Genomic DNA, 14,843 nt, shown 5'->3' with positions numbered 1-14,843 from the left:
AAAGCCCTTTTAGAATTCTTTTGGGAAATTAATGGGACAAGTAATTGAAAAAACTCAGCCTCCTCACGCATTAGAAGGACAATATTAGTCACCAGAAGCAAGGACGAGTGTTTTCGATGAATCAATGGGTTTGTATAGAAAGGGGGCATGTCTGATTAAATGAATATCAAATATGTAAATAAATACTGCATCAAACAACACAAAAACCAGAGTAGACACTGAAATCACCCCAAACATGTTTGAAAGTGAAATATCTCTTTTAACGGCATTGTTAATGTACCGTATTTTCCGGACTATAAGGCGCACTTAAAAGCCTTTAATTTTCTCAAAAAACTACAGTGCGCCTTATAGTCCAGTGCGCCTTATATATGGATCATTCATTGACATTGACATTCCCTTTAGCACAACTCCATCTGTTGGATGCATAACGCAACGGTAGCGTCTATTATGTGCGCCTTATAGTCAGGTGCGCCTTATATATGAAAACAGTTTGAAAATAGACCATTCATTGACAGTGCGCCTTATAGTCAGGTGCGCCTTATAGTCCAGAAAATACTGTACACACTATCCTAATATTATATTATCACATTTCCACTGTCTTCTGACAGGCAAGCAATTGAGACCCTGAGCAACGAGGGATACATCTATTCCACCATCGACCAGTATCACTACACGTCCACAGACATCATCAACAATGTAATGTTTTTTTTTTTAAATCTTACAGTATTTAAATGCTTTTTGTATTTTAACATGGCTCTACCCATTTCCTGTCCAGGGGCTGTAGATAAACCTGGCTTTGTAACTAGTTCTGTTGTCTGGCTCTGTAGTCTTGAATAGCCAGACTCCACAATATCTGCAGCTAGCACTGTTACCAAAACAGTGGGTAACATTTTTGTGGGTCGTGAGCAAACAGCTTATTTCTCTTTTGGATCTCGGGATAAAAAGTTAAGAACCACTGCTCTATAGAGTCTGGAACTGTGACCCCTGAAAGCTGAGAAGGGAAACTGTCATCTGGTCGTGGATAGAAAAAAAAAAGTCTTTTTGAATTTCCATTTCTGCTCAGCAGCAAGCTGCCTATATGCTTCAACTAATTAGATTTACTGTAGAAAACATTTACGTGACTACAGCGAGACTACTAATTCTGGCACAGTTATTGAACTGTCCATTGTCCCTTCTAAATAAGTAAAGTATGCCATAGACTAAAACTGAAGCTTGTTCCTTCATGTTCAACAACAATATTCCACAGGGCAGATCCTTTTTTATACTTTGAAGAGTGTGAGTGTGTGTGTATGTGTGTTATACTCTCTTGGCTTAACCAGTGTAATGCACCAACCTCACAAAAAAAACAACAACATACATCTCAAATAAAATATTTCTGATTCTCAGGTGCTGGATAAGTTGGCGTATTCGCCGTATTGGACTGAAGGCATCTGCATGGTGGACCTGGCGATGCTTTGTGACATAAGTGTGCCTGTTATCAAGTAAGACCCTCACCCTCTCTCTCTTTTTCTCTTTCTCTCTCTTTCAGTTCTTCATTTTTTTGCATTTGGCTCACAGGACCCCTGTAACTAGGAATGCCATACAGCTGTCAATACCAGTGTTTCTCAACCACTGTGCCTGGGGACCTTTGGTGTGCCCCTGAGAAGGGTCAAGTGTGCCCCTTGAAACGGCTTGAAAGCCAGTATTGTATTTATCATTTTAAAAATGATTTCAACTAGTGAAAACAGCAGATCTACAAGCACACAACGCCTCGCACCACTAATGTTGTGCGACAGCCTTGTATGATGAAGCAGGGCTTTACTTTGCGAAGAAACGTACACATTTGAAACTTTGAGATACAAGGTTTCTTCCCGACAGTGACGATATTTACACCCCCGTATTATGTTGGTGTGCCCATGGATTCTAGGGACATGAAAAGTGTGCCCATGCAGAAAAAAGGTTGAGAAACACTGGCCTATACGACCAATGCTGGAGCAAGATGGTCCTCGGGGAGCTGTGTCCTAACAGAGCCAGCATTTTTAGTAGTAATAGAGCTAATAGTGGTTTGTTTTGTTCTCTTCACTGAGTGTGATAATTTAACAGTTTTCTTTAGGTACAGGGTTTAAATCATCTAAATAAATACATTTCCACTGTCCTCTTTGACAGACAAGCAGTAGGGTCCCTGGTTGACGATGGACTGATCTTTTCTCCCATTGACGGGTGGCTCTACAAATTGACAGACACCATGAACAAAGTAATGTTTTTAATTCTACTGAAATCTTCACATACCTGTAATCTTGGTTTTCTGCTGTGTACACATCTCATCTCCAGGGACTACAGATGTTGGACCGGGACATTGTGTTATACAATAATTCCTTGTATGTTAGTCTGGGCGTTTCGGGCAATATTTTGATGGAATCAGGGGTCACCTAGGGTTTTTTCATGATTCCAATGCAAGCATTTGTTTTGCACGAAAAACATTCCTTGGGCTAAAAACGCCCCCCACAAAACTATGTTTTAGTGATGGGTCATCACTTTTAACAGTTTTGTGGGGGAGGAAAAAAAGAAAGAAATGTTTTTCGTGCAAAACAAAGGCTTGCATTGGATTCAGAATCCCCTCACATGCTATGGAAAGCATATTCATTTGTTTTTGTTGTATTATTTTACTGTATAGTAAAGTCAATGAGACCTCAACTTTGATTGGCTCCCACAAGTTTCCCAAGACAAATCTGCGATGTACACGATTTTTGCCCAAAACGCTGGGACTATGTGCAACACATCCCTGGTGATAAAACTAATGACGATTCTTTCTTAAGGTGCTGAGTTTGATACGGAGTTCTCAAGATGTTTATGGCATCAGCCTTCAGGACATGAAGCAGAGACTCGATGGCATTAGTATGCCTGCCATCTGGTGAGAGCCTCTCCTCCATTTTTTCCCTTTATTTTCTGAATTATTAATATCACTTCACAGGAACCCTGTAACCACAGATGTCATACAACTCTATATAGGGACAATGCTGGAGCAGATCTCTGAATATTAAGCGTCATCTTTCCACTGTTCTCTGGCAGGCAAACAGTGTTGTATCTGAGAAAGGATAGATGCATCCTTGACACCATCGACATGGAACACTACATGTCAACAGATAACCTGACCCCCATGGAGGTAATGTGATTGGTGGGGAGTCATTTGTTACAAGTATCTTTTATTCCTTTATTGCGACCGTCAGGTTATGAAAAGTTCCACCGGCTGTCTGTCAGTCTGTCCGTCACATGTCACACTTTTGCCCTACTCATATCTCCGCCACCGTTGCCCCTATCCATGCCAAACTTTGCACACACACTCCTTGGCTGCCAAACCACAACCTCCACTCATTTCTCACATGGCCCTCTTCTAGCATCCTTAAGGCAGATTCTTGCAAAACACATTTTTGGGCATCAATTCCCTCCTGATTGGCTACCATTGCCTTCTAAAGTTTGTGTATGCAACCTGACGGTCGCTTATCTCCCGATTAGGGAGTCTTACTGGTCTACTTCACTATATGTGCCATTTACAATTGGAAATACTTTCTTTCCATTAAAGGCATATTAAAATCATTTTTAGTCTATGCAGAATACATTTATAGACACTGCAGAAATATAAATCAGTCCTGTTAGGCTTTCTGTGACACACAGGTCTCCCTCTATAATATATTGTGTAGTATAATGTAATATAGCAAGCTTACCATGCTTCGTTCAGCATTGTTACTCCCACAATAATTACTTACATTTTAAAATAGTTTTCATGGAAGTGTGAATATTCATTGCATTGGGTCAATCAAATGAAGCACCGTTCTGACACAGTGAATATGATTCCAACTCTCCTTACAGTTACTACTACTATGACCAGAATGTCCAGGATCACACCGGATGTCTTCAGAAAGCACATCTTGATGTCCTGAAGTGAGAACCGACTCCAGCCTCAAGCAACTGCAATGCAAGACACGCTTCACAACCAACAAATTGACTCTACATTCTCCTCATCTTTAAACTATAAATACATTTATGGGTGTACTACCGATGTTAATGGTCAACTTTCATGTGCATGTGTGTGCGTGTGTGTGCACGTGATTTCATCTAAAGATTTTACTTTTGGTTTTGTGATGTTTTATTTTGTTTGGATGTTTTGTTTAAAAAAAAGAAAGAAGGAGAACTGTTTTGTTTTGTTTCTCCTTCAATAAAAATCATCTATATATAAAAAAAAATATGTATGCATTTAATTTATCTGGACCACTTCATTCTCATCTCTGAATTGAAAGAGACCTCAAAGTAAATTCTCAAGCATGCATGTCCACAGTAAGGTTCAATTTTAAAGTGTGATTTTACTTTGAAATGTTTTGTAGTTTTGGAGATAATTAACTTTTAAAACCCACATCTGATCACTTTGGCCCCTCTCTGTTCCCTCATACTTTAACTTATAGACTTGATTCAAAATTCAAATGTATGGTTGAGATTTTTACTTTGAAATAATGTGTAGTTTTTGAAATATTTAACTTTAAGCGCCAAATGCATTGTCAATGGAAAAAGTACAAACTTTGGCAGGCTACTAGAGCTACAAACGTACACCTAGAAACACTGTTCAAATATGTTCAGCTTACTGTGGAAATGTTTGCCTGGAAATTAATATTTGCAATGTTTCATGGTTTTAGAGATATAGGGCTCTATTATGATCCAGGTCTTATGCCTTAACTTCATTGCCTTTTTTTTTACTATTTTGAAAATCATTTTTAAATACTTCAAATGCTGATCTACATCTGCACGTTGTGAGCTTGCAGATCAGCTATTTGAAATATTAAAAAAAATATGTCTATATAGTAAAAAAAAAAGGCAAAGACGTTAAGGCATAAGGCATAAGACCTGGATCATAATAGAGCCCATAGTCTAGAAGTCTAGAAGAATATAGTATAGAAAATTAACATGGGGCTCAATGGCAGATTTGTGCACCTCAAAAAAACACATACACCTAGAAACTCCATTCACACTTTTTATAATTCACCTAACTGCCGACACACATGCTTAAACGTTTTACTTTGAAATGTTTTGTAGATATTTTAACTTTTAAAACTTTAATCTGAAAACTTTGGCTGTTCCTACATACTTTAACCGAGCAACTTGATTCGCAATCCGAAAATTCCACCTTACTGTGGACATGCATGCTTGGGACTTTTACTTTGAAATAATTTGTAGTTTTTGAAATATTTAACTTTAAGCACCCAATGCATTGTCAATGACAATGGCCTTTTAAAGGAGAGAAAAATCAAGCCATCAGTGTCAGTTGAGATGCAAAGATGCTGATGCTGGGATTTGATACCATGACCTTCTGATAATGAGTCAAGAGCTTTTCCAACAGAGCTACCATAAGTCAGAATGTGTGAGTGCCCAATGCATTCATAAAGACATTTTGAGTCACCCATAGCTAACTGTTTCCGCAAGACTTTACTGTAGCATTATCTGCGGGACACTTCCGGTTAACAGCAGACATACAAGCTCACGTCGCGTTGCTGATGTAACCGTTGTGAGCTTGTAGATCACACTCGGCTGCGACACCGGAAATGCCGCTCACCTTCTGCACAATGCACGATGGGATGTTGGAAAGTTGTGGATAGGCCTATACTGTATGTTTGCATAGAAAATGCCAAAGTAGTGGATCATTGAACTCTGGGAAGACTGGGGTTTGAACATGGCACCTCTGAGACGAAGAACTATTAATCAGACCACTATGCCGCCTCTCAGGCTCTCTTGGCACATGTCTCTTATTAGAATAAATAGAAATAGAAATAGGAGAAAAAAGAAGGAAAAAAAACACTTCAAAACAGAGCTGTGCCCTGAGTTTCTGACGGGTAGTTAAGTGGTCTCAGGCTGGATTAACCATTGGGCCGTTTTGGCCGTTTCCAGGGGCCCTTGGCTCTCAGGGGCCCTTACGGGAACTGCGCTGCGTGGTCATTGACAATTTACTATTAAATGTTAATTAAAAATCAAATGTGTGGACCCGTCCTCTGTTGTCTACAGGTGCTTTCTTGGCCCATAGATGATCATCATGGCTTAAAATCCGAGCTGGGTAGTGCGCGTCGGGAGGGAGGGGGTTTATGGTGGAGGGTGGGGGGGGGGGGGCCCTAAAAAATTATCGTCCAGGGGCCCTCGCAGGGTTAATCCGTCCCTGATTGAACCACAGGATGACTAGGATTTGAACATACAGTATGTATTGCTGGGAGTTTTTGAATTTTGATTCAAGTCGCTATTAAGTTAAAGTATGAAGTGCCAAAGTTTTCAGATGTACGTTTTAAATATCTCCCAAACTACAAAACATTTCAGAGTAAAATCACACTTTAAAAATTGTACCTTGGGCATGCATGGGACTTGAACCTGTCTGAAACCTGTCTGTAGCAGGGTCATCCACTCAAGCAACCACACCATTGAGCCAAGGCACCTTTGGGCCCTCAATACGTATCTCCAGATACTTTTGACCTTTTCTCTTGTATCTTAGCCCTGAAAAGATAAAAGTTCTCAAGCAATGAACTGTAGGAGGACTGGGATATGAACATGGAGCCTCTGAACTGAGAGTCTGATCATTAGACCACTACACCATCTCTAACTGTAGATGCTTTATACAGTGCTTTTGAGTAATTGTTTTTCTTCTTTTTTTTCCCCTTGAAAAATACTCCAACATTGAACTGTACCCTATCACTCAGAATCTCAAGACTTGCGTCTCTTAGACCAAACCACCCCCAGGGCTTGACATCAACCTTTTGAAGCTCTTGTCCTCTGGACAAGTACATTCCCATTCCCCTTTTATTTTATTTTTAATAAAAAAAAAATAAGACTCCCTCCACTCCACAATCCATAGTCTGCATACAGCACAAAGTGCTAAGAGCATCACAGAACATGTGGAACCAAGAGCCGGGAAGGCTACATTTAAAGATGTATTAGTTGTCCCGGACAACAGGACAAGCCTTAATGTCATGCCCTGACACCAGTGATTGGCCTTGCAACATCATCCATTATGGCAGTTGCAAAGAGTTGCTTTGGTGCGGTTGACCTTAAACTGTTTTGTGGCAAGGAGTTGCATGGCGAATCATTGGTGCAAAAGTCCTGTCTAATTATTGACTTGAATGTGTTAGCTGTCTAGTTTTGTTCAGGCAATATTATTAGAGGTGTTCAGAAGAGAACCATGTGCAGTTACAGTAGCTTCCTCACTGGGAATACAGGAACATCGGAACTCTTCCTCCCTTGGTTCCACATGATGGTCTCCGTCATGCGTAATTGACGTCCCCTGTATGCCTATATATGGAGATCTGCCTGCTGTGTCACTTTTATGGAGATCCACGATGTCATTAATATGACATCATAGACCGGTGTGTTGTCCAAGTAATATATTGGACTATCTGTTGTCAGGGTACTTGAAGCCTCAGTATGACATCATTTTGTAGGCAGAGGAGAATTTCTGCCCCCAGTTTCCGTGAATCTTTTTACTATTTTTACTATTTACACATTTTTCTTCTCTTTGTTGTTGAAAGGAAAGTGTTAGAATTATACTTTAGTCGTTATTTTTTAGTCGTTGTTTTTTTAAATAGCGAGGGACAGAAAATGCTCTGGGGGCAGATTCTCTTCTGCCTACAAAATGATGTCACGGCTTAAAAGCCCCATAATGAACCATCTGATAGCATACATGACAACTGTTGTTGTTGTGTATGACGTCAGACATGAGCTCTCTGGACAGCCTAGATATAGAGTGAAGATGCTTTATCTACTTCTTCAGTCATTGTTACTTGTGAGGCAGAAAAGGGAGATAGAGATAGGCAGGCATAGCTAGACAGACAGATACTCAAGGCAGGCAGGAGGATAGTCAAGGCAGGCAGACAGTCAAGGCAGGCAGACGGACAGTCAAAGCAGGCAGACAGTCAAGGCAGAAAGGCAGGCAGGCAGACAGACGGACAGATGATGAGATCCCAGTTTTCCAAGACTCCGATGTTTTCCTGTTCAGAGTGTACGTATGCATTCACGTCTCAGAACTTCCTCCAGACGCACATGAGGAGCCACAATGACCTCTTCTGCCAAATGCAGACGAACGGACAGATCCTCTCAGCAGCCTGTCTGAAGGTTACCATCAGCTCTGTGACCGGAAAGAAACATGGAGACACAGACACTACAAGGTCTCACAGTCGCCATCAGCAGCATACCAAGACTTTAACTCAGCCAGGAGGAGGAGGAGGGAAGACACAACATCAGCCGACCCGCACCGGGAAGAAAACCCACGTCTGTAAGCAGTGCGACAAGTCCTTCACTCGCTTGAGCAACCTGAACAAACACCACCGTCTCCACACGGAGGAGATCCAGTGCAAGCAGTGCTTCAAGAGTTTCACAGAGTCACGAAGTCTCAAGAGACACCAGCGTGTCCACACGGGAGAGAAAGCGTACCACTGCGAGCAGTGTGACAAGAGTTTCGGCTATCTGGACACTCTGAAAAGACACCAGCGTCTCCACACCGGAGAAAAACCATACCACTGTCAACTGTGCGACATGCGCTTCACCGAGCTGAGTCACTTGAAGACTCACCAGCGCGTCCACACGGGAGAACGACCTTTCCAGTGCAAGCAGTGTGGCAAGCGTTTCAGCCTGTCCGGTCACCTCAAGGCCCACCATCGTACCCATACCGGAGAGAAACCATACCAGTGTACGCAGTGCGTCAAGAGTTTCAGTGAGTTAGGTAGTCTGAAGAGACATCGGCGCATCCACACAGGAGAGAGACCGTACCATTGCAAACAATGTGACAAGAGTTACAGTTTGTTGGATATGCTGAAAAGACACCAATGTCTCTGCGCTGTTGAAAAGCCTTTTCCTTGTAAACAGTGCGGTGAGAGTTTTACCCAGTTAAGTCACCTGGAGACTCACCAGCAGATCCACACTGGAGGAAATAAACCGTACCATTGTAAACAGAGTGACGAGAGTTTCAGTCGGTTAAATTCTCTGAACAAACAACAGTGTGTCTCCGTGGAGAAAACGCTTACCATTGTGGACAGCGTGGCAAGGGTTTCAAGTGATGGCAGCCTCTTGAAAACTGTTTCCACTTGAGTTTGTAATTCTCAGTGTTTACAGTGCGAGTTGCGTTCATAGTTTATATGTATTTAAAGGACCACGTCGCCCAGAAAAATGTATGAGGACGGATCTCAATATATGGAGATCTATGCTACACAGAAAGTAACTGACGTCAGGGACAGAACGGCCCATACAAGGAGATATGCATATGTGTCGTATTTGCACCGCTCACTTCGCACTGGTGCGATTTTTTATTTTATTAGTTAGCATGCTTGAGACTTTTACTTTGAAATAATTTGTAGTTTTTGAAATATTTAACTTTAAGTGCCCAATGCATTGTCAATGGAAAAAGTACAAACGTTGCCTTGCTACTAGAGCTACATAATTACAGCTAGAAACACCGTTCAAACTTTATCATGTTCAGTTTACTGTGGAAATGTTTGTCTGAAAATGAATATTTGAAATGTTTCATAGTTTTAGAGATAAACTCCTTTAAAAATTCGGAAAAGTTTACATTGGGCTCAATGGCAGATTTGTGCACCTCAAAAAAACACGTTCACCTATACTTTTTATAATTCACCTTACTGTGGACACACACTTTACTTTGAAATGTTTTGTAGTTTTGGAGATATTTAACTTTTAAAACTTAAATCTCAAAACCTGGCACCTCGCTGTTCCTTCATACTTTAACCTAGCAACTTAATTCAAAGATTACACCTTACTGTGGACATGCATGCTTGAGATTTGTACATTGAAATAATTTGTAGTTTATTAAATATTTTACTTTAAGCACCCAATGCATTGTCAATGACAATGGTCATTTAAAGGGGAGAACATTTGAAAAAACCATCAGTGTCAATCACTCAGATGCAGAGTTGTTGGTGCCAGGATTTGATTCCATGACCTTTTGATCATGAGTCAAGATCTATTCCAACTGAGCTACCCTGACCTAATCTATATCCCACAATTTTTGTAACCCATTTCTTTCACCCGGTGTCAATTGTCAAATGTAATCCTGGTGCGACACTCCCTCTGACAACCAGGGGAGCGGTGCTATTTATGAGTGAACTTCATTAAGCGTCCTGTATGCCCATGGCCCTATTTTCATCCATGCTAAACCCTACCCCTTAACTTCTTTGCCTTTTTTTTACTATTTTGAAAAAAAACATTTAAAAATACAAATAGATGATCTACATCGACATGTTGTGAGCTTGTAGACCAGCTATTTGAACTATTTAATTTTTTTTTTCTTTTCTAAATAGTAAAAAAAAGCAAAGAAGTTTAGGGGTTTAGGGTTTTTAGCATGGACGAAAATAGGGCCCCAGATGTACGCCACATTTCAGAGCCAGGACAACAAACTTTGAGCGCTTTCATTTAATTGTTTACACTGTAGCTCTGTTGGAGGCAAGCCGAACACTTTAATTTGTAACTGGATTGTCATAATAAGAAGCCATCTTTTTCAGAAAAGTGCACACAAGCCTGTCCATACTTTTACCGAAATCTTCTGTGAGTTGGACTTTCCGACGTGCATATTTCCGAACTCTCATTCGGTCTAATGCTTTTCAGAAGTCACGAGTGACGTCATTTTCTAGTCGAAACGGACCTTTAGACCGAAAAGGGCGGTTTCGGTCAAAGTATGGACAGGCCTTGACACTTTGGCACTTTGTCATCAGACTCACTTAACGCCCTGCCTTCTATCTATTTAAAGATAGAATTTTTACACAACCTTGCCGGTTAATTATAACTGTATATGCATAACCAGGCATTCTGCGCCAGGGGACAACTTTTGAGTAATAGGCCCATGGCACCTTTAACAGCTTGAACTCTATGGCAGAACAACAATTTTCTTTTCCAACTTTTGCTGGGGGAAGAGGAACTTCTTCATGACCTCATCAAGCTCCTCCAGTGCCAGCTGAGCGTGGAGCACGGTGACGTCATCGCGGTCCGACCGCACCGCCCACTTCAGCGCTCGGTACAGCTCCAGCAGAACATCGCCGAGAACCTGGGTGGTCTTGTCGCCGAGGCCTCGGATGAGCAGGGTGATGACGTGGACGGCGGCTCTCCTCACCTCCGCCTCCTCCTCTGTCCTTATCAGTGCGGTCAGACAGCAGCTCAGCTCCTGAGCTAGCGGCCCCAGGGCGTAGTTCAGCCTCTGGCACAGCTCTCCCAGGTTGGACAGACAGCTGGCTCGAACCGTCTGGTCCCCGTCCCTGGTCCCCCGTAGGAACACTCCGATCAGTGGACGTCCCAGGTGCGGCGCCAGCTCCCCCATGGCCCTGCTAGCCCTCATGAGGACCTCTCCAACTTTGAGTCGTGTTTCCAGGGAGCGCTCCTTGTCAGAGGAGGGGAGGGACGGGCCATGCTGGAAGGCTTCCAGGAGCCTCTGCAGGATCCTCTCAGGAAAAGAGTCGGCCAACACGGCCAAGCCTTGAATGGCAGACAGGTACACAAAGGAGTCTTGGTGCTCCAGGTTTTCCAAATAGATCACAAGGACTTTCTCCTGTGCCTGGACAGCCTCCAGGTCCCCCTCTTGCACCTTCCTCGTCAGTGCCCTGAGGGCCAGCGCTCTGGTTGGCACGTCAGGGTCACACGCCTCCAGCAACAGATCAGAAAAGGCCCTGGTGGAAGAAGTGACAGGGTCACTGGTGCCAGTCATCTCAACTCCTGTCTGGCGTCTTTCTGGTGCGAATCCTCCAGGGGGATTGGTGTGTCTCATCCGCCCAGGACTGAGCGGGTCCATCTGGGTCGGAGCGATGTCCGCAGCCTGAGAGTTTCCAGCGGCAGAACTGGCTTGAGTTCTTCTGACAGGGTTTCTGGAGCACTGTGCAGCTTGTCTTATTACATCCTCCGGCTTGTAGGCACCGTGCGTGGCGATAGCGGCTCGTAGGCTGGACGCCAGCTCCTGAACGACCACCTCGGGGTGTTTCTGGGACAGCTCCTCCAGCGGTGGGAGAAGCCTCTTCATGGAGGCATAGTCCTCAGCACCGAGCTGGGGCCCAGAAAGCAGCGTGGCCACCAGACCCATACCCATGCTGAGAGTCTGGCTCTCTACCGTCCTCTCAGTGGCAGCAGAGGGGGGCCGGTCCAGACCAACACAGCCCCTCTGAAGCAGGGAGACAATGAAGTCCACCATTTGCGTGGCCTTCCTCAGCAGCAGGGTGTGTGGCAGCGTGTCACAGACCACAGCCAACACCTGCAGCAGGGCCAGCCTTTGACCGCTCCCTGCGTCACGCCGCGACAGGTGCTGCTCCACCTCCAGCAGTGTCATGGCCGACACGTCCACTTGCTGTACCCGCTGCTCGTCCTCCTCCTCTGCCGTCCAGCTGGTCAGCTCCCGCAGCAGCTCCAGGAAGAAATCTCCAGGCAGGTCGCTGTCCTTGAGCTCAGCCAACAGCTGCATCAGACAATCCAGCCTCCACTGTTCCTCTGACAGACGCTCATACAACGCATCGTCCTCATCACTTGCGGTCTCTCTGAGAGTCAGCCTGGCTCCTCCCTCACTTCCGAGAGTGAAGTGGAACCCCGGGGCCACACAATACGTCTGCCCCCCCAGGCCAGAGAGCCGCCTCACGGCAGACAGCGCTTCCGAGTGCTCGGCGTGACCCATGTACCACAGCAAGATCTCTTGACAGGGGCCGCGTAGGTGGGAGACATTCCGCTTTGTGAAACAGAACAGTGTGAAGAAAACAGGAAGCACTTCCTCTAACGCCTTCAACATCAGACACGACGGGCTGTTCCCTACAACCCAGATCTTGTACACACCCTCCACGCAGAAGGTTAGCTCCGATTCATCAATGGTACCCTGAGAATCACCAGCAGGGGTGGTACACCGCTGGAGAGGACTGAGGAGAGGAGTTAGGAGGTACTGTTGGGCAAACTGTGGCTTGTCCTCCACCATGATGTCCACCACCCTAGTGGCCACCCGCTGGAACTGCAAGCCAGTGAGCTTGTCCTTCAAGTGTAGCAGATCTAGGACCTGAGGGCAGATCTGTCCGTAGTAGCTGTCTGGCGACACAGACTGCTGAGGGCAGGCTGCTAGGATTCTGGCCACACTGTCACATTTACTCCAGTCTGAGTCGCCACCTGGCCCTCCCTCCAGGATGGCTCTGACCACAGCCTGCACCCCGTTGGGCTGCATCAGCCGGTCAGACAACAGCTGACCACACAGACGTCTCAGCCAAGGGGGAGCTACTGCCGTACCAGACCTACAACTGGTGCCACTGGAACCGGCTGCTGGGACTGGTTGTTTTCGCCCACCTTGGAGGATCAGTAGTTCCTTGATAACAACAGGCTGGTAGACTTTACCAAGAAGGCTTTGTAGGTCCTCCCTGCATGCTTTGCGCTCTTCAATACTAGGCACATCCTCTTTTTCACTACTGCCTCTGTCTGACCAGTGCGGACAGTGACCCAGCTGACACAGAGCTGCCATGACGTCCCTGAGATGCCGCGTGAAAACCAGTGTGGCAAGAGACGACAGATCTGCCAACTGCAGCAGAACACACGTCGTGGTTAAGAGGCGGCGTTCCATTGCAGTCACCACATCACCATGTACTAACCTTTCCACCATCACCCCAAAAGAAGATCTGCAGCCAAGCGGCATGCCCACCCCTGAAGACAAGTAGGGGCTGAGCCCCAGGGAGACCACAAACTGGAGCGTTGCACTAATAGTCTTTTGTTGGATTACACTGAGAACATCTGGAGGTAAGGGTGGAGCCATCTCTGGGGTGCGCAGCCTTGCTGCCGAGGCTACAGTGTTTCCATTGAAGAGCGCCAACTGGACCGAGAGGTGTCTGGCTAATGTAAGAAGCAGGAGGAGACACTCTTGAACGAAATTCCATATAGCGTCTTCTGTGTCACTGGAGAACCACTTTGCCTCAGCCATAACCTCCTCCCTCAGCTTCCTCACCTCTTCAAGGCCCGTCTCACGTTGCAGCTGTTCCAACAACAGAGCCCGGTTGGCCCGTAGCGCTGCCATGAGTGCCTCCTGCTGTGAGGACGTGGCGTCACACGCAGTGGCCTCAAGAGGTGTCATCAGGACATTTAATGCGGAAAGAATTGCTGAAGTCATCTTGCATATACTTTAGATGTGAAAATAATGATGTGGACAATTACATCTCTGGACAATCTATACATATTTCAATGCAAACTAAGCATGCCAATAATAATTGCGTGTGATGCTGGAATTATTATCCTTACGTATGTCAACGTATACGTCATGCCGCATCAATGCCTACATCAGCCGAAGCATGCATCCAGGAGAAAGGTACTAGTCTCACTCACGGTGGATGCTTGGATACAGGTAAGGCATTTATGCATGCCGAGTTCTGTATATTTCTATATTTGTAAACACCTGACCAATCATGGAATAGTCTGGTCAAAGTGTCATGTGAAGTTCATCAATCCACCAATCCTCAAGCTTATCGGACATATGCCCTGGCCCCTGGTGATATTATGACATCACACTTTACGTTCATATCAGGTCGCACTTATTGATGGTGATGATGACTTCATCACCCGATTGATGACGTCACTCTGTGTCTTTCCAAGGGTTTTCCCGTTGGATGACGTCACTGTGTTTTTCCAAGGGATTTTTTATTTAGTTCTTCTGACAGGGTTTCTGGAACACTGTGCAGCTTGTCTTAATACATCCTTCAGCTTGTAGGCACTGTGCGTGGCAATAGCGGCTCGTAGGCTGGACACCAGCTCCTGAACGACCACATCAGGGTGTTTCTGGGACAGCTCCTCCAGCGGTGGGAGAAGCCTCTTCTTCATGGAGGCATAGTCCTCAGCACCGA

At 44.8% G+C, this 14,843-nt stretch overlaps 2 protein-coding genes across 2 annotated transcripts; one reads left to right on the top strand and one right to left on the bottom strand.

Annotated features, from left to right (window-relative positions):
* Positions 1–1,390: 1,390 nt before the first annotated feature.
* On the top strand, positions 1,391–3,936 carry LOC308304519 (replication protein A 32 kDa subunit-B-like). Its single transcript, XM_080749130.1, has 5 exons — positions 1,391–1,481; positions 2,146–2,233; positions 2,796–2,890; positions 3,049–3,142; positions 3,847–3,936. The coding sequence occupies exons 1-5, from the start codon at positions 1,435–1,437 to the stop codon at positions 3,859–3,861; spliced, it is 339 nt and encodes a 112-aa protein (XP_080605256.1). The 5' UTR covers positions 1,391–1,434; the 3' UTR covers positions 3,862–3,936.
* Positions 3,937–10,873: 6,937 nt separating this feature from the next.
* On the bottom strand, positions 10,874–14,820 carry LOC308304169 (transport and Golgi organization protein 6 homolog; the record flags this gene model as incomplete). Its single annotated transcript, XM_080748728.1, has 2 exons — positions 10,874–14,065; positions 14,695–14,820. 2 exons carry the CDS (start codon positions 14,818–14,820, stop codon positions 10,874–10,876), a joined length of 3,318 nt encoding a protein of 1,105 aa, XP_080604854.1.
* Between the last annotated feature and the right edge of the window lie 23 nt (positions 14,821–14,843).

The sequence above is a fragment of the Nannobrachium achirus genome, assembly GCF_963921795.1.
Source record: "Nannobrachium achirus genome assembly, chromosome: 19".
Taxonomy (NCBI): Eukaryota; Metazoa; Chordata; class Actinopteri; order Myctophiformes; family Myctophidae; genus Nannobrachium; species Nannobrachium achirus.
The sequence above is the reverse complement of the archived record's forward strand: the minus strand, read 5'-3'. Positions and strand labels throughout refer to the sequence as shown.